Below are 26,923 nucleotides of genomic sequence, written 5' to 3'. Positions count from 1 at the left end.
TGTTCCTGACTGCGGCCCATCTGGCCAACAAGGAGAATACTCTAACGGACGCACAGAGCAGGCAGTCTTCCACCTCTGGCGAGTGGGATCTCAGCCAGGAAGTTCTGGAGGAGATTCTCTCCCTCTTGGGTACTCTGCAGATGCGCCTCTTTGTAAATAGGAATGCAGGTAGTTCTGCTCCAGGGAATTTCCTCAGCAGGGTGGTCTGAGGGACACCTTGATAATGGAATGGGAATTCTACCCGCTCCATGCGTTCCTGCTGGTTCTCAGGATACTGCGTCTGTACGGGACCACGATGATCTTGATCGCTCCGGAATGGGCCCAGAGAACATGGTACCTGGAGCTGTTGAACATGGCCATCTCCCCTCCCTAACGTCTTTCGCAAAGTACAGGGCTCCTCTCCCACTCTGAGGGGAGGGTCATGCACCCAAGCCATCGCAGCCTTAATCATCATTCCTGGCTGCTGAAACGCTGTGGTCTGGGCAGTGAGATTTGTAGGAGGACGTCCTGGACGTCCTCCTATCGGCTAGACGTGCTCCTATTTGCTAGACCATTTATGCCTGCAGGTGGTGGACGATTTCGGCCTTCTGTCTTTATCTTGATGAGGATCCCGAAGCAGCTCTTTTTTCACAATACCCACAGTTATTGAATTCCTGAGGCGTCTTTCCAATATGTTTGCCCCATGCAAGTTTGTTGTTCCGGTGTTTGACGTAAATTTAGTTTTGACGTTTTTAATGGGAACTCCATTTGAGCCGCATCATTCTTGTCTTTTAAGATTGCTCACACTTAAGGTGATTTTCCCGGTTGTCATCACTTTATTAGATGGGTGAGTAAGCTCGAGTCTGTCTGTTAATCCTCCTTGCTTGGTTGTCTACAAGGAGAAGGCAACGCTGAGAGTTTGACGCTCCTTCCCCCTGAAGGTGGTCTGATTTCCATCTCTCCCAAAAGATGCATGGTTAGGCAGAATTATATGAAGTACCCTTTGGGAACACCACACACAATTAAGACTACAAGTGACGGTACAAATTCACCTTTGTAACAAGCCTGTACTACACAAGTAAAAGTGGTAGCGATGGCTGAGCAGCCAGACCTATCAAGAGCACATGAGCAGTATCAATGGTTACACAAAGGACAGCAATTACTATGATTCAAACAAACACTGACTCAAGGTTTCTGAGTAAAATAATATACATTTATTTACACATCAGTTGTATAACCTTTCACTAAAGTAAAGCAGTTTAAAAATAACACTCTTAATACACCACACCACTCCCAATAGGTTCCAGACAAGTTAAGCTCACAAAATGAAGTGGGAGCAAAATGGCACTACAGAAATTTAAAAGGGAGGGAAAGACAAAGTTAGGCAGAAATTGAACAGTACCAACAGGTAAGTAAGCAGGGCAGTCTAGAAAGAGGAACTACAGTGATAGAATCAAATCAAAAAGGCTTAGGGCCAAAGTCAATAGGACAAAAGTATTTTGCTCAAGATCACACAGTTCAGGGATGTTCGCGGTTAAGTCTTTGCCAAGAGGTCTGGACGAAGTTGGTCGGCAGAAAAGTTAGGTTAAAGAGTAGAGAAGGACAAGCCCTCGGATTGTAGAAAGATTTTACATACTTTACCGCAGCTGAACGAAACGAACAACTGGATTTGAACAGTACCTTTCAATGGAGAAGAAGCTGTAGCTGAGGCGGACGTTCCTGGTAGTTCCTGCAGGCTCACGGTTCCTGAAGCGACTGTCGGACTGACATGAAGTAGAAAGACTGGAGGGTCCTGCACTACCCAGGGAAGAAACCAGCAGCAGAGCAAAGCAACCAATAAAAGGTGCACGCCTTAAAACCAAAGCAGGGTCCGACCTTGCTGGCTATCCGGCCCACTGTAGCTCTGTACAGCGAATTCAACCAGAGGAGGGACTCCTGGCTTGCGGTTTGGGCAAACTGATTGGTCCCACCAGCTCAGGTGAAGAAGATTCCTGGAGGATCTTTTCTGTATTTGGAGTTCGAAGATTTGGACCTGCAGCAGGGCTTCACCAGGTGGTTCAGTGATGGTAGGGGTCCTCTTCCGTCAGCTCCTCGTCGGTTCTTTCGTTCCAGTGGCGACTCTGCCTTTCCAGACCCAGAGACCTGCTTTTTATGCAGTTTTCCCCAATTCACACAGCCTTGCTGTCAATCACACAGCAGGGTGGCTGTCCTGCCGAGACAGTCCCCACAGCCAATCATTTCAGAGTGCGACATGGGTCTCCAAGGAGACCCTGTGCAGGGAGTCCTAAACCCCTCCCTTACATCCTGTCCCTCCTCCCCACCCTCCCAGACATACAGGCGCCTAAGGAGGGCTTCTGCATAGAAGCCCGGGAAAAGACTGTGAACAAAGGAATCAAACCTGGTTTGGCACGCAGAGTAAAACACGAGAAAGACTTTTACAAAAAGAAATGGCGAATAACCCCAGCCTGAACCGTAATAAAACATATAGGGTCCAGCGGGTTTAAGTTTGAGGCTACCAAGATAGCCTAAAATAATACCAAGGTTATTTAAGATAACCCCTGTAGGAAAAATAGGGTAGTTACCACTGCCAGCAACCAAGTCTTGATGAAAAGGGAGCGAATCAATGCCCCAAGAGAAACAGACAAATCGGGATAAGTATTAACCCTTTCCAGTACTCCATGTAAGATGGTTTGTACTGGGTCTGTGGTTTTACAGAGGCTAATAAAGTTAATGGCAACTTTATATGTTCTGGGAGACAGTAGTCGGTCCCAGAAAATGGAGTCTGAGTTGGGAAGTCTAAAAGACAACCCTGTGTCACTGCACTGAAGGTGCTGTGTGACACAGAAAAAAAAAAAGATGCCTGTGGAGTAGGTGAGGCTCCACAGTCTATGAACACAAAAAATGTTAAACACACACAGCAAAACACATGTAAGAGTGGGAACAAAAGGCTAAAAAAAAATCCCAGAATCCAGCAAAGCTGCTGAGGGACTCAGTAGGTAAGGGAAATTAGCCATTCTGGATAATTCTCCCTAATATCCATCTACCTGTCTTCTTTCCTCCTCCTCACCATTCCAAGGCAGAGGAGAGTTTTCATTGCCTAGATCTGGTCCGCACCAAGTTCTACATCTCTCAGACAAGGGAGAACAGGACGGATGACACACTTTTAGTTGGTTACGCGGGTGCCCGAGCAGGCAGGGCTGTTACGAAACAGACCATGCCTCGTGGATCACTCTCTGCATCTCGGAATGCTACAATCTGCCGGCAAGGAGGTCCCTGCGGGTCTCTCGGGTAATTCTGCCAGAGTTTTGGTCGCCACCTCTAGTCTGCAACATGGAGTGCCTGTTCTGGATATATGCCAAGCACCCACATGGGCTTCCTTGCACACGTTTGCTAAGCATTATTGCTTGGATTCTATGTTTGGTCAAGACACTTGTTTCGGCAGGACTGTCCTTCAGAGTTCTCTGGTTTAAGGTGGTGTCCTTCCTACCCTACCTCCTCAAGGTCATTGTACTGCTTTGGGAGTCTATCGTGGATCAGGAATCCATGGGAAGAATGAGTCCATTAGAAGAACAAATTACTTGGGTCTCAGTAATGTTCTTTCTGATGGATGTTCCTCCCACGGATTCCTCGTTGCCTACACTAACTGCCCCTCTTAGGGTATCTAGTTCACCTTAGTTCTACGGTCCCTCAACGTCAAAGTGCTAGGGAAAAAGGGTGGAACTGAGGTCACGGACACAGCGCGTCTATATATACTGGCCCTGATGTTCTGTCTGGCCTGCGTGTGGTCCATAGAGGCTTCGGGGAACGGGTGGGGGGGAATGATGTGGGCAGCACTGTGCCCCCTGGTGGCAAGAAAAGCTTCCAAAAAGCAGCTGGCGCTGGGAGATAGCTATCACAGAGGAGAATTCCGTGAGCGGAACGTCCATCACAAAGAACATTACAGAGAGGTAAGTAATTTGTTGATTTTTTGATGTTGTATTTTCACCATACCTCAGAGACTGCGATGGATGGAATTGGGTGGAACTGAGGTCAAAAAGCTCTTATGGCTATCTGTAAGTACCCAGGATGTCACATGCTGCTCCATGGGCATGACTGATATTCTGACTCACTTGGCAGGGAGCCACCTAGTGGGCGTGCAAACACTTCCTGAACTAGTTTATACAGGGATAAGCTCACAAAAGAAGTGAAATCTATGGGTAGAATACTGTATTCATCAACAAGAAAATTATCAATGGTAAGTAAAATGTTCATAAATTGTGTATCCAATGTCAGTTTTGCAGGTTTTTTGCAGACTGCATTTTCACAAGTGTATCTGAGGTCATCAGTCATGCTAATCATTCTTTGCTATGGTACATTATGCGTGTTTCTGCAATTCAAGTGGCAGTTCTTGAAAAATACATTGTGAGCCTACCTCAAATATACTGTTGAGGTATAATTATGTTTTTGTTGATGTGTTCACATTTAAATAACTTACTTTATTAGAACACATATCTTGCTATTTGACGTAGATCTGCTTCTTTCTTCAAAAAGACATTTATCAAAGCTTGTCTCAAAATGTGTATTGTATTTTCTGCTCAAGATTCAGGCAGTGTTGTGAGGATGCTTACTTGATTTTGCGGCGGAACGGAAACCTTTTCATAACTCTCTTTGCACTGATGTTGACAGCAGGACTGCCGGAACTCACCTCTGTGAAAGATATTCAATATCTCAAGGTACAAAGCACATTTTCTTTACTCCACTTTGCTATGGATTTATGCATAATGCCCACAAGATTCAAACTGTGTTCTTGTACTACGGTGTATGTTGTCTTCTACCGTTGCTTAATAATTGCTTTATGCAAGTCCAACTTACTAGTTACTTCATGCTGCGTTTGCCATTAAGTTGTACAAGGGATTATGTCTACAACAGTTTGCATGACAATGAAAGCAAATATTTATGCAGAACAGGGTAACATCCATCTATTATTTACAACATAAACCTAAATGAGACTGCAGTGTTCTTGATACCAATTTTATAATCCTCTACATAAAGCCTCACCTTTTAGGCCCAAAGCAACATGATGTTGCAAATGTCACATGACTCTGCTAATTCATGTTTTTAAACTGTTTTCCTTACAAAAAAACATACTTTGAATGAAGGCTAATGAATATTCTGATGAGGTTGTTCTGGTGTGTTGACATTTTGAATATTTAGGATACATTCAGAAACTCAAAGCTGGGTTATACATGCCTTGTATTTTGACATCATATATTCCTCTCTCCTTAATCTACAGTTCACAATATGGATAGAAAAAAGTAATTTTTGGATTGAGTACTTGTACATGAGACCTCCATGTAAAACGTCTATTTTCTTTACTTTTCAGAACATTAGCTAGTTCATTGGCAAGGGAACAACCTTTAATGGAGCTTTGCATACATCTCTCTAGAAATGTAACTTTGTGGCAGGAAAGACCTTTACAATGTCCTTGTACTTTGGGGAATGTGACTGGTTGGCTTAAAGAAGAGCCCAAGCCTACCATGATCATTTTTGTCAGTGCCACCAGTTGGCACAACTGATTTTCTTGGGCTATCTAACCTTACTTTAGAAGCAAATGAGGCAAATCTGTCACTATTTAAAAGCATCATTACATTTCCACCTTTAACTTTTTAAATGGTAAAATCTCATTGTATATAGCTTTCTTTATGGTCTGAGGTTTAAGATGGTTCTGAAATGGTTATACAGCACATTACTGCTTTTAAACGCTGCTCCGATTTTGAAGGAAATAACATGGACATGTGCTAGATTGTTAGAAAAGATTTCCTTTTATGGGTAATTTTTCCTCCAGCTGTGTACCCCACAACTATTTGCTGTTGTCTGATCACCGTAGCCGGACCGTCGTGTTTACCGCATTTGGCCCAGGACAGTGACCAGTCCTAAAATGGCCTTGCCTCAAAATCCTTTGTTCTGTCCTTTGGCCATCTTGTCCCATTGCCTTCCCCAGGTCAAGCAGACCTGAGACATTCCTTATTTGGTCATGCAGACCCCCCGCGCAAACCAAAGCCTTCGCGGGCTTCTGCATGCCTTGTGTGTGTGCCTCCAGAATGTGGGCTGGGGCTGTCTAGTTCCAATACACATCGTGGTTGCCAGGATGTCTGGTGTGCTGGGATGACTGGGACCATAGTGGTCTGTGATTGGTACACGTCTGTGATGCCTGTTTGTGAACAGATCTCGCATTGGTTTCTCTTCGTTTTGGCACAAAGGAAATTTTGGATAAGAGAAGGCATCTTACACCCATTCCAGTATGATCTTCTGAGTTCAAACCAGACTTAGTAAAGGAGCCAAATATCCTGAATCAACGAAGCAGATCTGTTGAACCGCTGGTAACCCACTGGAAGGTTTGGCACCCTGAGCCTGCTGTTGTCCCGTAGGACCCCCTGTTTCTGATCGAACCCAAAAGGCCTGCAAGGGCGCTTCAACTCATTGGAATAGTGGGACCAGCTATTCTCGGCACCTCATATTTAACCTGTAAGCGAGCCTTTTCGGAAGTGTTCCTGGACCGACCAGTGAACTGACCAGCTCGTACGGGACCTTTGCCCTGGAACTGCTGCCGTCTCGAGTTTCAACTTGAGCCTTTGGAGACTGTAAGCTCTGGGTATAAGGCACTCTCCCTTGAGTTTCATACACCTAGCAATCCTAGGTCTAGAATTAGGAGAGTCATCGTGTCGCCCAGCTGTAGTGCCAAACTTCGTGGGTGCCTTGCTGCTGTGCCCCCCCTGTGTCCTCAGACTTGCTGCAGTGGAATTGGCCTGATACCTTCATCAGGAGCGGAGAAATCGCCACTGTCCTGCCAGAATCATCCCTGGAATGTAGCCACTGAAAGCCACACAGCCACTGTAGGGTTTGAACCTCCGACTGAAGTGGACTCGACTGCCAAAGTTCGGTCCAGAGTGCGCCGAGGGTCGGTGAGTACTTGCAACCCTTACCGGTGGCCCCTGGCACATCCATCCATTTTTACATTCCAGTGTCCCCTGAGGGCCACTCTTCTTTATCGAGGTAGCCTTGCTAGCGAGCTATTTCCAATTCTTGGATCCTGTTCTGCTCTCTTGGGGGAGAGCCTCCTCGAATAGTGGGAACTTATTCTTCACTGCCTCACCCAACTTCCTGGGTCAGTACAGCCCCTTGAAGAGACCCAGTTTTGACTTAACCGCACAATTGCATGCGCCAGCACCAAAAGTACTTTTCAGCTCAAGGCTCCACTCATCTTAGGGACTGGACTGCCCCTTAGTTAGGGTTTGAATTGTGAAGGACTGCCTAAACGATATTCGCACTATATGACCCCCTTTCTTTTCAGGTTGTGGATCAATACTGTGTACTAATCCTTTAGGCCATTGGTTACTGTATATATGTTTGCTAGATTAGTGTTGTGTTGGTTTTATTATTACTGCTGAATAATTACTTTGTTTTTGGCTTAAAACACCTTTACTAAATGTACATATATTTTGAAATACACCTGGCTGAGTAATTTGTGGTTTCGTTTACTCTGTGTGCTCATTGTGGGCTTCCGATCACCCTCACCCCTCCTAAGACCTGGTCTTGACCGCCGCCAATGCTACTGTGGTTGGTCTGGCTTGTCCAGATGGTTACCCTGTTCCAAGAAACGAGGCTGGCCTTCTGAACCTCTGCCCACCATGTCAGAGTTCAGAATTCCATCTTAACATAGATGAGTGCAGGAAAAGTCTTGAGAAAGTTTGAAGCATTAGAAAACTGCATGCAATGTCCCAGACTCCTTGCATTCACCTGAAATTGTTCCCCTATTTAAGAAGGGTAATGGCTCAGTACTTGCAAACTACACCTTACAAAGGGTTTAAAGGAACTTGGCGTCCTAACTACAGTATTTTATCTGTAAATACTGGGATTCAGCAGGGATCTGTTCTTGTCTCTTAATTGTTCTTATTGTACATTACTACTTAAGCATCTCTAATTCAGAACCTTGAATGTGATGCACCAAAATTTGTGGTAAATAGCTATGTATTCTGTTTTATGCGGATGATATGGCCATGTACTGACACTTGAAAGTATTAACAAGCAACTTGCAACTCTGGAAAAATGTAGAAAGGACTGCAATTTGATGGTGAATCATTTAAGAACAGTTTCTATGCATACCAGAGCTTCAGAGCTAGAAACATTAAGATTCATTTAAAACTGAATGAATGATCCGCCTAGCAGACTCTTTTGACTATATATGTCCACAGATTTTTAATAATGGGCTGTGGTCTCCCCTCCTAAGGTAAAGCTAATGTTTCTGAGACAAATGGCAGAGGTGTCCCTCTCTCTTGTATAGATTGGGCTTTAAAGCTTCCCTACCCACTTTAGAGGTCTACAAGGCCACTGCATCTTCTCAGCTATTTATGGGGCAGAACTTTGGGGGCACCCTTCAATGGGCAGTTTGGAAATGGCATGCGATCATTTTTAAAACTACTAGTACTTCAATCTAATGCCCCTTCTGTACCTGTGTACATGGAAGTGGCTTTTTCACCCAATTGTTTATGAAGCCTATTTGAAGTCCCTTTTATTTTGGTTACGTTTCAATTAATTTTACATAAAAGAATTTTATGTCCCATTATAAGTAATTGAAATGTGTTGAATCTCTTTTACGGGAACTTTGTTTTTGCCATCTTTGGAGTGATTCAGGCACATTATCCAGCAAGATAAAACATGATTTAAATGATGCTTTTAACAATTGGGTCTTAGCATGTTTATTATCATCTAGTCCAATGGGAGAAAAACATTGACATTACTTGAATAGAAAAGAAAAGATGTGTGGGGACAGAGAAATCTGCATTTGGTCCAACTAAATACCTTGTAAGGGAATGTCCTATTTGGGAAAAATGTTTAGATTTGGTCACAGTAATTCTGCTAATGAATTATTTTAAATAATTGTGGTTTTAGTATATTGCTTAATGTGTTGTATATGAATAGAATTCTTGTGTGATGCAGTGTACTTTTTAAGAGTAGATATTTCATGGATAGATTTGGGGGGAAGTCTGGTCATATAATCAGTGGTTATTTGTTTTATTTATTGTTAATTATGATTAAGCTCAAAGAGCTTTTTTTTTTAAAAAAAAAGTTGTTTCATTTATTAAATACATACAACAATCCCCTTAAGGTTACATTCTGCATGCCCATCTCTCCCACCCATCTTACGGACTCAAGAAAATACAGCCACATATATATCTGCTCCATTTGAGGTTGCCATTAACACACAGTAAAGCATTTTGAAGTACATTATTGTCCACCACTGAGCTCGTCAGGCGACGATGCGGAGACACTACAGAGTCTAAAGGAGCGCACCTCTATTCATGCTCTGGGGTAGATGCGGGGGGTCTGAGTTGACGGGGCGGTGTCTGTTTGGTATTGTCTGCATGGAGGCCAGTAGTCGAATGGGTGGCTAGAGGCGGGGAGGGCAGAGGCGTATCTAGTCTCTCTCTGTTCCGACAGGATCATGCTTTCTAGCCATTTCAGAAATGTGGGAGGGGGGGGGTTTGGATCTCCCACAAGCTCCGGCCACCAGGTGTCTCGCCATCACTGAGGCCATGCATGCCCAAGAGTTTCTTTTCTGTACGAGTGCCACCTTCAATCAGAGCCAATAGCCAGAGCTTTGGTAGTATTCCCTCTGTGAGGGTAGCATATCAGTCATCGCTTCTTCTATGGCTGTCCAGAATGGTCTAATGCGGGGACAGCTCCAAGCAACGTGATACAAGTTTGCAGATTGTACTCCACATCTCTTACAGTCTGAGGGTTTTTCGGGGAGGAATCTACTTAGGGCGGCGGGGGAGTAGTAGATCTGGTAGAGAAATGTGTAGTGGATTAGCCTGTATCCGGAGTGGAGGGATATGTAACGGGTCTGCATGGTGACAGTTTTCCATTGGCCCTCGTTCAACGGCTCCCCAAGAGCTGTTTCCCATGCATTTTTGTACCTTTGGTTATTCGCACTCTTCCCATTTCTGATTAATTTGTAGATCGTGGAAACCAGTTTCCGAGGGGACAGGGGTTGTGTAATGTAGCCCTGGGCCGGGTGTGGGGTGGGAGCTTGTGGGAATTCAGGCTATTCATTCTTGAGGATACCCCGGCAGTCTGTAATAGTGAAGTAGAGACAGAGCATTATGTTCACCGTTCATCCTAAGTTCCTCCCAGGTTACACATTGATTGTCGTGTACAATGTCACCAAGGGACCGTACACATAGAAATGAGAAGTGTTCTTTAAAGGATTTTTTGTGTGTCAGTGGGATCCCGACTATATTGTAGATTGGAAATCTGGGTAGATAGTGGGGGGAGTAGTCCAACAGCCGACATATCCCGTCCCATGCTCTACGGGTTATTGCCAGTGGCTGGATCTCCCCTCTGGGGACGGTCTCGCGGTTACCCCATAACAGACCCATCAGAGCATCAGGGGGTAGTGATTGCTGTAACTAGTTGGGAGTGGGGCGAATCGGGGCTTGGGGCACTCCATCCTGCGATATATTGTCTGAGCTGCTAATTTATATAGATGCATATCCGGATATTCCAGGCTGCCTTTTTCATATGGGCGGGTCAGGGTGTTGTAGGCTACCCTAGGCTATTTTCCGGGCCCAGAACAACCTTGTCATTAATCTCCGGACCCGGGACCAATAGTGTGCAGGGGGCAACAGAGGAACATTATTAAAGATGTACAGGAGTTTAGGGAGAATTACCATCTTTGCTAGTGCTATGCGGGCCGCCTGGGCTATGGGGAGTAGCACCCACAATTCCACCCTCTGTTCCAGGGCTTCCAATGTTTGTATGTAGTTATCTCTGTATAGATCTTCTTGCGTGGTGGATACCACAATACCTAGATATCGTATCCCTTGCGGGCACCATTCACATCCGCTTGTTGTACACTTGGTGTTAGGGGGAGGACCTCTGACTTGTTGCAGTTAATTCTGAGCCTGGACAGGTCTCCAAATCTGACCACCTGCTGTGTTAAGGGGGCAAGGTTCTTTAGAGGGTGCTTTACATATAAGAGGATATCGTCTGCATATAGGGACACAATGGCGAGGTGTGTGTGTGTGTGTGTGAGATGCTAAGGGCTCCATAGCGAGAGCAAACAGGATTGGAGAGAAGGGGTAGCCTTGACGTGTGCTGCGTGTGGGATAAATATGTTCCGATGTCGTACCATTAGTGTATATTGCTGCTCTGGGGGCCGTGTATAGTGTTTTCACCCACCGAATATATGTGAGCATGGACCCAGATCGCCGGAGTATCTCGAAGAGAAAAGGCTACTCAACGGAGTCGAAGGCCTTTTCTGTGTTGAGAGCGGCTATCGCCATCGGCACTTCTGGGTTTACGTTGTGCATAAGAGTGAAGAAGCGTCTTAGATTATATTGGGTAGAACGGCTGGGGATAAACCCGGCTTGGTCCGGCAAAACCAAGACTGGCATATGTGGGAGGAGACGGTCAGTGAGTATTTTGACCAGAATCTTATTGACGGTGTTGATGAGTAACAATGGGCGGTATGCTGAGAATTGTCAGGGATCTTTCCCAGGTTTGAGCAGGACAGTTACAAGGGCAGATCTAGTGGATTCTGGTAGAGAGCGCTTGGAAAATGCACTTTTGTACATGGCCAGGAGGTGGGGCAGAACTATGTCCTCATATGCTTTGTAAAATTCGGCTGTTATCCCGTCCCGCCCAGGGGCTTTCCCATTAGGGAGGGATTTTATAGCCTTGCGGATTTCTTCTTCGGTAACAGTCATTAAGGGAGCTACCCTGGTCTTGGTCTAGCCAGCCTAGTGCTACTTCATCCAAGTATTGTGTTAGTTCATTGTGTCCAGGGTTAGGACTTGATGTGTACAGCCTATTGTAGTACTCCCGGAATTCGTTGTTACTCCCCTGTAAGTCTTTAACTGGGGTCCCATCAGAGCTTTCGACCTCAGCTATGCTGGTGGATTGTTGCTCCTTCCTAATGACCCACGCCAGGGTTTTGCTCGGGCGATCTTCTTCCCCATATCTCGTCGCAAGGATTGGGTCCCCAGGTACCTCTCCTCGCTGATGGCTAGTTGAAGCAGTTCCGCCCTATTGGACTGTAATTTGCGGCGGAAGGCAGGGGTATCTGTGGACCCTTGTCTGTTTTGCCCTTCCCTGATCCTGTCCTTGTTACGCTCACCTGGTACCTCCCTAGTGTCGCCACGCCTTGAAAGCGGACTTGATGGCTAGGAGTTCCTTGTCTGTGATAGCGTAATGAATTTCCGAGGGTGAGATTTTTTTGACCAGAAGGCCACAGGATGCAGCTGGCCAGTTTCTGGATCCCTCTGTGAAAGAACCGCTCCCATTGCCTTACTGGAAGCATCAGTTTCTACGACATAAGGGAGGTCTGGACGCGGGTGCCGCAGGATTGGAGCGGATGTGAACCTTTGTTTCAGTTCCTGAAAGGCTCTTTCTGCTTCCTCAGTCCAAGCAAACTTTTTAGTGCTTTTTCCTAGCAGTACTGTGATCGGGTGCACAACCTGAGAGAAGTCTGGGATAAACCGGCGGTAAAAGTTCGCAAAGCCTAGCATGCTCTGTATCCCCTTCAGAGATGTTGGTGATGGCCATTTTAGAATGGTGTCAACCTTATGTACGTCCATTCTGATGCCTTTCGGCGAAAGGATGAAACCAAGGAATTCTACTTTGGTGACGTGAAAAAAACATTTCTCCAGCTTTGCATAAAAACGATGTTGGCGGAGCTTGGTGAGGACTGAACGAACATGCCTGATATGATCTTGTTTTGAGGCTGAGTAGACCAAGATGTCATCAATGTACACTAAGGCGCAAACATCAATCAGTTCTCTCAAGACATCATTCATGAAATATTGAAACGCTGCGGGAGCGTTACATAAGCCAAAAGGCATGACTTGATATTCAAACAAGCCATATTTGGTACGGAAAGCGGTTTTCCACTCATCTCCGCTTCTGACCCGGACCAGGTGGTATGCTGCCCGAAGGTCTAATTCGGTATAGATCTGGGCATCTTCGACTTGGTCTAGCATTTCCGGGATAAGAGGCAAGGGGTAGCGGTTCTTCACGGTTATCTGGTTTATTGCGTGGTAATCAATACAGGTCCTCAAGTCCCCTTCCTTTTTCGGTACGAAGAACAAAGGACTGGCTGCTGGGGACTTAGAAGGGCGGATAAATCCGTTTGCAAGGCACTGGTCCAAATAGGATCTCAGGTGAAGGTTTTCTGGTTCGGTAAGAGCGTAGATCCTGCCGCAAGGGATTTGTGCCCCAGGAATAAAGTCAATTTGACAATCATAAGGCCTAAGCGGCGGCAATGTGTTAGCCTGGTCTTTTTGGAATACGTCCTGAAAGTCACAATATTCATCTGGCAAAGTATTAGTTACTCCCAGAGTAGAGGCTCTAGTATTGGAAGTCTTGGAGACACAGGAGTCAGGTTCCGGGTCAGGAGAGTAGCAAGTTAGGGAGCAGTTGCTGGAGAAGGTTAATTTCCGTGCCCGCCAGTCTTATCAAAGGGTTGTGAGCAACCAACCATGGCATCCCTAGCATCAACCAGAACTGAGGTGCCTTTATAAGATCGAACGAAATACACTCCCGATGTCCATCCTGGCACAGCAAGGTTACTACTGCTGTGCACTGGGTTACTGGTCCGGAGGCGATTTCTGTCCCATCCACGGTATTCACCTTGTCCCTGGTAGACTTAGAACACAAAGGGAGCCCCATCTCTGCTGCCAACTCTTGATCTATATAGTTCCCAACTGCTCCGCTGTCGATGTATGCTTCTACGGCATGCATCTTTGACGATTGTTGGTGATTTATTAAGATCACGGGTATCTCAAAGTGTGAGGTCGGTGGCTTTCTCATCACTCGACAAACTGACCTCTACGGTTGGTAGTTTTCTGATTCCTTAACTCCATCCTTTTCTGTGGCCCCGACTGTCCTCCTTGGGGGTTTTATTGGGTAGTCTTTCAGAAAATGTCCTGGTTTTCCACAATACAAACAAAGTTGCTGTTGTCTTCTTTTATCCCACTCTTGTTTTGTTAATGGAGGTCGTATCCCTCCGATCTGCATGGGTTCTACGGCGTTGTCTGGCCCCCGTGGCGCATTGTCTTTAGGCTGAACATAAACTACTCGAGAGTCTGCTTTGGACCGGTCTGCTTTTCGGTCCTGCAACCGATCGTCTAGCTGCACGACCAGTTTTATGAATTCGGTACAGTCTCTGGGGGGGGATCAACTACCTGGGCCAAGACGTACTTTAATTCGCCTCGTAAGCCTCGATGGAATGATGTGGTTCTTTTGTTTTCTGGCCACCTGGCTTCAGCAACCAGTCTATTGAAAGTCGCAATGTATGTTAACAAGTCTTGGTTCCCCTGCCGGAGGGATAAAAGTTTGTTATCCACTGCCTGTTCCTGGGTATGGCGAGCAAACAGTTTTTCCATTTCTCTCTGGAACCCCCCATAGTCCTGTAACAACGGATCATTATGGGTCACCAATGGCACCGACCAATCCGCTACACTTCCACTCAAGTATGATAGGATGAAAGCTACCCGAGCTTGGTCATTTGGAAATGCCCCAGGGCGACAAAGGAAGTGAAGGAGACACTGATTTATGAATGCTGCATACTTCCGTGGGTCGCCCGAAAACCTTTCTAGTGGTGCCAGGGGAACTGTTCCAGGCAGCGTGATAGGTACTGGTGTGGGGGTATAAGATGGTGAGATAGGATTTTGCATCGGTGGATTTCCTCTAGGCAGAGGAGTCTGTCCTGCCTGCGATTGCAAGAATTGTCTGCTGATTTCGTCGGTGCGCTCCTTGGTCACTATTAGGTCTCTCCGGAGTGCATTAGTCTCTTGTCGGGCTGAATGAACCTGAGCACGAAGGTCCCCCAACAATTGGGCCAATTGGTCGATTTCTGATGTTTCCATGGCGCCCAGGTGGATTATTTATGTGAGATTTGGCGTTCTGTCACGCTCACCTGGTATCCACGGGGACGCCACCCAGCCAGTTGGTCGTTGGTGCCCTTCCCAATGATTCCATGGTGTGGTCTCGGTGTTGATGGGATTCCGCCTGGAAATGAAGACTATATTAGGACTGGGCGACCAAGGTAAGTTTTCCCCCACCTCCCTTGCATTTCCAGCCCCTCCAGGTTCTCTTCTCACCTGGTTGTCGGAATCGGTGGGCTCTCCGTCCTGCTCTCTGGGCAGGAGCTCGTTGTCTTTTGTGGGCATGGTCGGTCCAGTTACTTCGCTGACTGCTGCACTTGTAGTGTCTTTCAGGTAGGTCTTATTGCGATTGATGGCGTCGTAATTCTTGCATGCCTTTTCTCTGTTCTAAATGTCTCTTTTTTGATCTCCGTAAGAGCGCAGAGTGTCCGCTTGGAGAACTGGATATGCTGGTTCTCACTGGGAGATGATGGCGCACTATAGCGCTATGATGCGGTAAGGAGGCGCTTTGCGTCGAGCAGCGATGTCTTGTCCTCACTGACCTGTGCTTTTCTCTTTTCGTAGGTCGCGGTGAGTTCCCAGTGCAGATGGAGCTCTGGAGCTATGCTGGCCGAAAAGCAACCAACCAGGTAAGTCTTTAAGCGCTTTGTGATTGTAATGTCTCCACTACCTCCTTTAATGATGTCTTTCTCCTTTTCTCAGGACCTTCGATCCGGGCGGTGAACTCCACCAACAGAGCTGCCCAGGAGCTGCGAGCAGTGAAGGATGATGAATGCAGGTAAGATTCTACTGCTAACGATGTTCTTGGTTTTTCTGCAGGTCCGGAATTCACCAGGCTCGTGAGAAAGCTGGACACGGTGAGCGTCAAGTTGCTAGAAGCAAAGTGACGCGAAGCGTGTGGTCTTGTTCGGGTGTGGTTTAAATAGCCACTGTAAAGTAGTCCAGGTAAAGTAGTCCCTAGGCCACCACATCCAAAACACTAAACCGCATAGCTTGGTTCTAGGAATCAAGCTATGTGGATGCCTCCATGTTGGCTGAAAGCCTAAATAAAGTAGTTCCTCAAGCAGATGTCTTTCCTTACTGATGAGCCTGGCGCCAAAGGCTCCAGGACTGGCCCCAAGAGGGCCTGAGAAGTGAATGCCAGGCCTTATTAGTGATCCGAGCCCTGATTCCACCTGGCAAATGGGCTTGCCAGTGGGGATCAGGGCTGAGGGTTGTGACAGTCCTCTAATATTTGCATGGACCTACATATGGACTTGAGTATTCTCCTCCTCCCCCTCACCCCCCCACTCTTTGGAAATACAACATCCCGATAGGTAGGCCTTGAATGCCTCCTATATTATACCTTGTTATGGAACCAAATCTATATTAGCCTGAAAATATGTCTGTATGTCTTGCCCTATCTTGGTCCGGAATGCCACATCTTCTAGGGCAGAGGCCCTAAATGGCCAGAGAGTTTGCTCCAGTTGTAACACGGATTAAAACAGGAGAGTGGTCAGAGAGCGTCCGGGGTAGGATATATGTCTCTGCCGTGTACCAGAGTACGGGGGGGGGAGACCATTATATAATCGATTCTGGATGAGCTACCATGTACCCCCGAAAAGAAAGTGTATTCCCTAGCGTTTGGGTGCTGAGAGCACCATGTGTCATGTAAATCATGGTATCGGGCAATGGAAGACCAAGCCTTTACTGATAGAGTTGTTTGGCAAGTTGTGGATCAGTCCACCTCCAGTGTAAGGGCCATTTTAAAGTCGCCAGCCCATATGATCCCATATCCTGGGTACTTGTGTATATGTCTAGCACATTGGTAAAAGAACTCCGGGGAGTCCGTGTTGGGTGCATATATGTTTGTGTAGGAGTTTAGTGCCATGTAGCTCCCAGATGAGAATTATGTACCTCCCCTTGTTGTCGACAATCTTTTCGTGCAACCTATATTGTAAGGAACCATGAATATTAATGGTTACATTCCTGGAGTGTGACGTATAAGATGATTCGAACCTGTGAATGCCCCATTCCCGCAGGTTTAGGCAATGGGGCCCCTTTGGCAAGGTGTGTTTCTTGCAGGCATAATATGTCTATCCTGTGATTTCTACAATAGTTTGTAATCATTCGTGTCTTCTTGGTGTTAGTGAATCCCCTTCTATTCCACGACAGTATCGACGTCGCCATCCCCCTCTTCCCTCCTACTGTTTGCGCAGCCATGACATTCGCAGTGTCTCAGTGATAACCGTGGGCTGACCATTGTGAGCATATAATAGGGTCTCAGTTGGGCTTGTGTGTAATTGCCCTGTGTGAATCGTGAGCGTCATCTGGAATCCGCTAAATACTCAAGTAACCATTAATACTAAACAAACTACCCAAAACTTAGCTTCCCCCATCCCGACCCCACCCATGCCAGAAACCATAACCTACCGGCTCCCCCATCCCTCCCCTATTCCCAACTATTCCCATAAATTTACTGAAACAATCCTGCAGCATCTGCGGTCAATGGAGCGCTAAGGGGGGACCAACGTACTCCTACTGGCCAAGGCCGTGAAATGTTGTCTCTAGGACCCTAGCCCACGGTAGAGTTAGTCATCGAACCTTAATCTGAGTAGTATCCCTGAGGACGACACCTTGCAGAGATTCTTTAGAGGTGTTGTGGAGATCGTCTTGGAGAACCATCTGGGTCCGGGAGGTTCGAAGCAAAGCGTTCTGCGGCTTCCGGGGAGGTGAAGAAGACAGTGGACCGTTGGGCTGTACGCAGAGTTTGGCCGGATACAGCATAGCGTATTTGATGCCTTTTCTCCTAAGGACTTCCTTGGTGGATTGGAACATAGGCGTTAACAGGGAGCGGTCCATGATTTGGGTTAGGAGTGTTTCATGTCAACTTTTCCATGTTTTCGATGGCAGTGGACACCGGAACACCCGAGTATGCGTTTTTTGTTCCACCTGGAACGTCCTTCCAGGTCATTGTTTTTGGCCATTACTTTTTTTTTACAGCTTGCTGAAGGCCCACCACCTTGCGCTGCAGGGTGGACATCTTGTCTTCTCCTTCCCCCTATTCGCTGTTCAGCCTCGGTCATATGGCCACATCATTTATCGATCTGTATAGCCGAGATGTCAACTTTACTGAGCATGGGTGCTAAAATAGACGCTCTGATATCAGTGGTGCTTTTCAGGGCGAGCAGCGTTTGGTTCAGGGCGGCAACGTCGATTTGCGTTGGCGTTTGGCTTGAAGGAGGGGGTAGCGGTAATTGAGGTTGGTCAGGGTGGGCAAATTGATCCATCCTGGACTGTTTTTTGGGATTCACCATGGTGTGGTTGTCAGCTGAGTAGGGCATCCTGGGGCTCTCGCCAGTGAGCTCGGGGAGATGTCCACTCAACTGGAGGTGTCAGAATTGGCGTGCTACAGCGTGGGGGAGTGCGTGTGGTGCCTCCTCAGGCCAGGGGGTCGTGCGTGCTGCATTTGTGGATTCACGGATCAGCCTGTCATGACAAAAAACCCTGTCCGCGATCCCCTGTTGTATCAGGTGCTTGCTGCTGTATTAATTGGATGTCTGTCGGTTTTTGCCTTCTGCACAGGTTACTATTGGTTGTAGCAGTGGTGCAGGCCCCAGTAGGGTAGGCCAGGGGAGCAACGTTATTAAGGTGCTCTTATTCACCCCTATTGTTGTCCAGGGCCATTGAATGTGGAGGGTGGAGAGGCGTCCGCGTCCGTCCCAGTGGTCAGCTTAAGAGTCATATGATGGATGAGGAGTAGGATTACCACTGAGGGGGAGGAGGTGCCAACAAGTCTTGTAGTGGTGCCTCTGCCAACTGGGTATCCTGGTGGGGCAGGGCTGCAGAAGGAAGTCGAGGATACCACTATATTTCAGACCCGCTCAGGATGGTACTGCTTCCGCGTAGTTGCCATGTCCTGGTTTCCTAGATGTGGGCCACAGTATGCAAGGCTCATCCGGATCCCAGGTCTGGCAGGGTCAGCGTGATGCTTCAGTGGGGGACGCAGAGGAGGTGCAGGTCCCAGACGGGGGTCATGCTTGGCGTGGTCTTATGCCAGTGTGTTCCGGTGGGACTCTCTTCCCATAAGGGAGGCAGGGAACGGGCACATATGGTGATCCAAGGCGCAGAGAGAGATCTCCTCGGCGGCGCTCATCACTGTTTCCCACGGCGCTACAGAGTGAGTGCACTACTCGAACCGGGCAGCGTCAAAGGGGGGAGCCGAGTAGTAGTCCCGATGTATTGTGCGCGAGGTTGTCGCGAGCTCCATGAGCACCATGCAGGCACTGGCTCCCTCTGGGTTTGGCAGTACTTTTGTTATGGGGGGTCACGCAGCGGCTTGGGTGCAGGGAGAATGTTCATAGAGGGGTCCTCAAGGCCTGGGTGAGGATAGGCAGGCCAGGACCTCTCAGGCAAGGTGCTCGTATTATCCCCCCTATGCTCCTTACTGTGCCATTGTCGCAGGGTCTGGAGCCAGGTGGCCTCCGATGGTGCTCTGATGAGGGGCCCCACGACAGAGTGGCCTGCTGATGCGGGCTGCAGGTATCGGCTTGGGGAGGGTCCGGTTGTTAGCAGCTGTCGCTCGTTATGCACCCTGCAGGGCCTGGGGGTCGGCCCTTGAGCAGCTCCGGACTGCAACTGCTGCTGCGCCAGTGGGGGGGTGGAGGTAGTCCGATGGCTGGGTGCGTGGTTCCGTTCTGTTATGACTGGGTCAGGCGGCGGCGTGGTTAGCAGGGCCCAGGCGGCTGAGATGATTCTGGGGGATGGCTAGCTGCAGTCAGGTGGAGTGGTGATTGTGATCAGGGCCTGGTGTTATGGCCTCTTCCCTGGTGGAGGGCCAGGGTGCGGTCCGTGATCCAGGTGCCGGGTCAGAGGCGCTGCCCCCCCCCTCCCAACGATGGGGGGGACCCGGCCTCTACAGAAACGTTGGGCTCTGTGGGACCACTCATCGCTGTGCAGGGGGCACTCAATCCGGGAATGAATGAGGTTGGTGTGCTCGGTTTCCGTCAGTGTCACATGGAGCCTGGGTCCAGAGAGCTGCACTCTGCCAGGTCTGGGCAGGGCTCCATCCACCGAGGTGTTTTGGCGGGTTAGGGCACAGGGTCCGTTTAAGTATTCCTTTGCCGGCAGGGGAGGGCAGATCCTACGGGTGTCGCCTCTGCTCGATGCGAGAGAGGTGAGAGCAATACGTGGGTTGCTGTTGGCCGCGGGAGGCAGCCCGTCACCCCTCTACAGCATTGGTGAGAGCAGCTGGCCGTAGCTGCAAGATGTCTCGTCCTATCTCTCCTGGTCACGTTTCAGACAAGGGTTAGTTCGGGTGGTGCACCAGTTTATCAGGATGAAAACGGGATGGTTCTTTGGGGAAATTGGTCCATACAGAGAATGATTTTTGTAAGGATTTCAGAACCTCTCAGGCGGCGGACATATTAGTTAGCCGCGCTGCAGCTCCGCCAAGCTCAAAGAGCTTTAACATAATTCATACACAAACAATTCATAAGACAGATCTAATACATATTTCACAAAATACTGTTACATTATTACAGAGTTGAGTAAAGAACAATCAGTCATTCCAGAATACTTACTCAAAATTCTTAAAACGTATTTAACTACATTAGATTCCATGACATTATTTCGCAATGTAGCATTTATCAAGTAACATTAATAGGATAACATTCTTAAAATGTACTTTTATAGTAATAATTCATAAAATTCGTAAGAATGATACTAATACTAATTTTCAGGTCACGTGATAGCGTGTAAATCATGGGGCTGTTTCTGCACGAATGGTGAGAAGCAGAGCAGAGTCGCAAACTCAGCATGCTCACAGCATAACGCAATTAGTGTTTCATGCATACGTCCAAGCTCATCATTTACAGTCACTATCTAAAATAATCATGTGGTTATTAAGGTGTTTGATTTGTATTTAAATGTTGATAGTCATCATTTTTCGTTAATGTGAACATGAAGGGTTCATACTTTGATGACATTGTGTGAATAAAATTTCTATATTTACAATAAGGAAACTAATCCGATTCTGCACACATATCTGGCTGACAAAATAAAGGTGTTATCTAGTGCAAAAAGACTAGCTAGCTTGTGCGGAAACAAGACTGTAAAAGGTAAGCATAAATGTAAGTGCATATGCAATATGCGCAATACTGCATAGCCTGAAAGAGTGGAGACTGTGTATTATCATCTAGGAAAAACATTAACATTACTACAAGACAGGGTAGGAATTATGTTTGAGATTTTTAGAGTTGAATCTGAGAACATTTCTAAAACAGTCAACAGTTCCTTCCGATGCCGCATATGTGTCCTTCAACCCAATATGAATCGTATTTGCTGCCCTTTTTATTCTAGGTGCATTTGAATGCCAATATTGAGTTAACATTAACTAAAAGGATCGTATGGTCTATCGCAAAAGATCTTAAGGGCTACAATTGCAAATGGTTAAAATGTTTGAATTGTGTTATTTGTCTCCTTATCCTTGGCCACCTGTGGTGTGATTCTAGTATTGTTTTTAATAAAAAATAAAATATATCTTTAGGGTGGCCTTTAACAACTGGGCCTTGCAATATTAACACATAGTTCATTGGGGGTAAAAAGTAGAATCTATCGTCCTTTGAGATTAGAGAATCATTTTTAGATATTCTCCCATTTGCTACCTTTACCTCTGAGTGGGCCAGTGCCAGTTCCAAAAATGCCCATATTGTTTTAAAGTTACTGAATCGTTCATTAATTTCCTAATCTTTTACCCTCTCTTATATGCCAAGATTTAAGTTGCTCAAATCACTTTTAAAGAGACTGTCGATTAGACAGACGACACAATGAGATTTCTTAAGTCCTGTAATTCAGAAGACTGAGCATTGGTGACTATCAAATTGCTTGTTACTGCCAGTTCTATTCGGAAAATATGTGGACTCTCGACTATCTACAATTTAACTTACTTTTTTATTTAAGAATGTTTTATTTGAACTGAAGTTTAAGATGTGTTTTTATAATTGTCAGTATTCATAATTGATTTTGAGTTGTACTTTATTTATATTTGTGTTTTAAGTGCCTGTATGTAAAAGTATTTTTGTTCTTTTTATCTTAATATTGTGTTTGTACTTTGATTGCTTTTTACCGAATAAAGTATGCAAGTATAAAAACAAATACCTCCACAATATAATACCACTGTCCATTCTTCAACATTGGATCTTTCATAGATTCGCATGCTGTGAATATTCCCAGTCAGGCTAGAAATCCTTGGTGACATAGAGCAGTTTATTTTTAAACTGAAAACTTCAGTCACTTTAGTGCTCATTTTGGGTCATACTGCCCCATACAATAGGAAAGGATTGCTTTGCTGCACCCCTGTTAGCCATATTCAGATTTTCTTTCTGCATGTTTTGTGTTGCAAGTCCTCATAAAAATCTATCTTCGTTATTCAAATCTTTTTCATACTAGATGAAATTCTTCAATTCCAGCGACACTTGGAGGATCCTGTGCTCTGCGGACACCTGTTTATTTTTTCTCTGGTTGATCACAATCTGTCCCATGAGATGATTCTGGCCTCTGACTCTTCTCCGGCGTTGATGTCCTGCGCCCGCTGCGGGCTGATGAATGTCTTTGTGGAGGATCTGCACGACAACTGCCTTTACTGCTTGCGCCAGACACGTCATACAGGAGTGTAACATCTGCCAAACATTCTCAGACACGACACTCCGAGACCACCACCAAAGGTTGGTAGCGTGGATCGATGACGACAGGCAGGCCTCTGACCCAGCTTCGGTCCATAGTGTTGCCTCACTCAGGAAAGGCAGAACAGCGCAGCGGACCACCTCTAGTAAGTTGTCTATGTCTCACGAGGAGGCATATTGGAGAAGTCTCATACGACACTTCCATTTGGCTCTTCCCTGCAGAAAAACGCATCTTCATCGACAATCTTCCAGAAATTGTCTTAGAAAATGAAAGATCCGTTGACGTCCCTGTTGAAACATACAAAGTCATCGACCAGGAACCCTCACCGACTACGACAAGAACTACGTCTACGGCTCTGTCATCAACCTCAATGTCCTCATCAACAACCACAGTGTCATGGTCATGAAGTCAGGGGCACAGACATGCAGGGGTCGCATGCACAGGAGACCTGGGTGGACACTGTCCTGGCACCAGGCTCATGAACAAAAGTAACCAAGAACATCCATTTAACACCAAAAAGCTTTTATTATGGACATAGCACTTCAGATGCATTAACCTTGAACATTCCATCCATTAAGCAGCCCCAAGTGTATTCTTGGGTGTGGCTGCTAATGGATTGCCTTTGCACGTGCTCACTCTCTAGTAGTGGCAGGGTATGGCTGGTAAGCCGGCCCTAATGGGCGTGCCTTGATCTCTGCTATATAAGCTGCCCCAATCCTCAAGACAGACGCTTTGCGTTATTCTGCACTTGCAAGCAGCGTAACGCTCACCGTCGCCTGAGGTCACACTTACCTTTGAAGATCCTGCTTCCTGCCAGCATACTTACCAACTGGGGGAAGCTGTTCTTACCTGTATATCTCTTCGGCGAACCAAGTATTCTTCTTTACACTTTCCGGAAACGCCGAAATCTTCATCTTGGCACCACACACTCCATCGTCGACATCAGCGCCTGCAAGGAAAAACAGAAGACAAGGTTAGACATCGAAAAAACAGTCAGTTTAAGGTTGCGCTTCGCCAAACTTCGCACTGTTCCTTAACCCATCACTTAGCCGCTGACGAACATTGCGGTAGCATCCATCTTCCATCTGGCCACGTCTCGCGTCTCACAGCTGCATTGAGGCCGCATTTCCATCTAAGTGAAGAAAACAGAAGAGAGACATTATTGCGGGCATAAATAGGAGCAACATATAAAGACATTAAACAGAATCAACAGCACCACAAGAGCTCAAGAAAGACTTACCAATAATAAGGAGAAGCATAGTCACAGCTGGACTGGACTAATCCTTATCAGGGATCAGTGAAGGAACTAGATCCCATTTGACACGCCCCTGCCCCAGAAGTAGCAGGACGGAGAGCTTATCTTCCATAATTCACAGGTGAGCTTTATGGGCTTGCGTATGGTCACTGAAACCGTACTTTGGGGTGAAGGGTTCGAAAGGTACAACAATCACAGATTGGTGCACTCACACACTGTTATCTTCATGCAGGAGCAGTATCACAACGTACCAACGCTCACAGCTTTTCTACTGAGGGAGAGGCCTGAAGGGGGTGATTCAAGTTCAGGGAGGGCCGCAACCGTGCCCCAATGCCTCCGCAGAGACCAGGTGAGCGTAACACACAGCAAGCGTGACAACACCGTTGACGACCACAAAATCGGTCCTGTTGACGACCATTCATAGACAATCCACTGTGGCACAGTTGACTACCTCATTGATTAAATCTGGCACTACTACACCGTTGTCCCAACAATCCGCTTTGGCTGCACTGCCACGTCCAGCTCGCCCATTCCACTGGCTCTTGGGATCACTCTAGCGAAGGTACATTTGCAAGATATCCTGCAGCCCAGTGCAGGTCTAGAATATCCAATGGCGATCTTTTCATAAACAACGAGACTGTTGTGAAGCAGATCCCATTCCGCCTCCTGCTAATGTGGCTCCTCCTCCAGCTCCTCTTCCAAGGGCAGCTCCTGCTCATACTCCTTTACCATTTTTTAAAAAATATTTTTTTATTTTGTATCTAGTTAAAAAAAAAAAGTTTACAACATTGTGGAAAGAAAAGACACAAATAATTTTCTACATTCGCAACATAACCAGTAAAAAAACAAATAGAAAAACTATCTAACGTAACCCTCTGCCATACCTAATACTTTACAAAACAGAGAGAAAAAAAAGATGCATGCAAAAAAGAGTTTAAAACTTTAACACTATGATCCTAATAGCAAAGAAAGATATGCCGAAGAACCCACAATCATATCAGGCTAGTGAGTCCCTTCGACACCTCTTTCTTCCAATCGCAATAATGAGGCGACTACTTCCGCAGGACGCCTGAAACATCTATCCAGTACCTGTACTACTGCAGTTCTTAGCGCGGTTTCATGTCCGGATATCAATCTGTCCCAAAACATTTCAGAAGTGATCCTCTCTTCGCTGACCACAAATTTCGCAAATAAGGCTAGGTCCCCTCGAACTCCACCAGCGTGTGTTTTAAAGTTGGGTTAATCAGATTTTTGTATCTGTATCATAGAGTAATGGCTGCCTCGCCTTGCCCTCTTTTGACCAGGACTTTTCCTATAAGTAACAGATTCAAACGGGTTCGGAGAAATTATTTCCTGACTTTCCAACTCGGGATCTTCACAAGGTATCGAGGAAGGGTCCCCAGTTTCTTGTCTACTTCCAGGAAGGAATTTGTGAGTACTGAGGCACGCATGTTATCAATCGTTGTGATCCAGTTCATCTCCTCTAACGATTTTTTTGCCTTTTAGAGGATTGCTAATTAACATCTCGAGATCAGTTCCTGCTTTAGCTAATGACTCCTTAAACCTTGATTCCAGGGTAGACCGCGTTTTGCCCCCAAGCCGTACAAAATGACTGCAATAACTTTTGATATATAATATTTAATTAGAGGAATGAGGGAGAATTTGCAGTTTTTGTACAGTACCTTTTTCATTTGAGGGACTAGCTGTGTAATTTTACCTTGCACAACCGCCTCCACCTTACATGCTGAAGGAGATGCATAGACCATGTACCCCAAGTAGACAACCTCCTCCACTCTCGGAATCACCTGAGCCTCCAGGACCCATTGACCGAACGCTTCACTCTTGCGAGGATGTCTAAAACAACTATTTTAGATTTAGCTGAGTTAATGAAGAGGTCGTTTTCCTTGGCCTAATCGCCCAACCTGTTCAGCAGACGCTGTAACCCCACCGCTGTATTGTCGAGCAGGAAAATGTCGTCGGCATAGGCCAGCCAGCATATCTTGGACCCATTGATTACTGGACTGGCCAAGGCCGACTATGCAAAAAAGCCCCAAAATCAGTGGTCGAAGTGGGCGGGAGCGGTCGGGAGCAGTGCTCCTCTACTTCTTTTAATGAAGTTTTACCGTTCCTATACTTTTATTTTAAAAAGAAACCATTCCGGAATGGTTTCGTTTTAAAATGAAAGTGTAGGAAGCAGTTGAAACTTGCACTTTCAGTGCAGTGCACTGAACATTCCCTTAAACTGCAGGCACATGCGTTTGGGGGTTTATATTGTGCATGGGAGGGGGTGTGGTGATGGGGTTTGCCAGAGCGGTGCAGACCAGTAGGGAATATAGCTCCACTACTTCTTTTCGTACACTTCGACCACTGCCCAAAATGTGCCAGGTATAAATTGAAGAACAGAGGTGTGCCCATACAGCCCTTTGAGACCCCTTTCTCTACCCTAATGGGATCCGACAGATGGCCTTCCACATCGAGTCTCCTTCTCAGGGTGGTGTTTTTGTGCATCTTGACTAGCATTGATAGGATTCCCTCTGGAACACCCCAGCCTCTGAGCTTGAGTTAGAGGCGTTCCCTATTAACCTGATCGAACTCCTTTGAGAAGTCTACCCATGCTCCGAAGAGTTGTAGCTCACTCTTACCTCTGGTATGCTTGCTCATAATATTCAAGGTTAACCCATTCAGGGCAGGAGACAGACCTCTTCTAAAACCTGTTTGGAACTTCGAGAGAATTTGCATGCTATCCACCCAACTTTCCAAATCCTTTAGCAATATCTTCATAAATAGTTTGTTTTCAATGTCAAAGAGGGCGATCGAGTGATAATTAGTCGGTTCTGATCAGTTGCCCCCCTTGAACAAAGGAATGATAGTGACAGTCTTCCACGAAGAGGGGAACGATTTCCTTTCCAGAATCTCCCTATAGAGCCAGTATAACATTTTGGACCACATAACAACATTGTTCTTTAGGACTTGATAAGTCAGACCATTGGGTCCGGCTCCTTTTGAGGAGGAAGAACTAGAGATCAGGTCCACAGGGTCCCGTTCTACAAAAGATGGATGCCAAACGACATCCTGGTCTACAGTGCATAGAAGCTTAGTAGGA

At 46.5% G+C, this 26,923-nt stretch overlaps 1 protein-coding gene across 7 annotated transcripts in view; it reads left to right on the top strand.

Annotated features, from left to right (window-relative positions):
• PIK3CB (phosphatidylinositol-4,5-bisphosphate 3-kinase catalytic subunit beta) overlaps positions 1-26,923 on the top strand; it is a 2,502,085-nt gene that overhangs the window by 2,386,912 nt on the left and 88,250 nt on the right. For all 7 annotated transcript variants that reach the window (XM_069617988.1, XM_069617990.1, XM_069617991.1 and 4 more), the window contains one exon: positions 4,559-4,691. In XM_069617988.1, coding sequence (XP_069474089.1) covers positions 4,559-4,691 — 133 coding nt within the window. The remainder of the gene's footprint in view (positions 1-4,558; positions 4,692-26,923) is intronic.

Source organism: Ambystoma mexicanum, chromosome 10 (genome assembly GCF_040938575.1).
Source record: "Ambystoma mexicanum isolate Mex_15411 chromosome 10, UKY_AmexF1_1, whole genome shotgun sequence".
Taxonomy (NCBI): domain Eukaryota; kingdom Metazoa; phylum Chordata; class Amphibia; order Caudata; family Ambystomatidae; genus Ambystoma; species Ambystoma mexicanum.
This window is presented reverse-complemented; position numbering and strand designations above follow the sequence as displayed.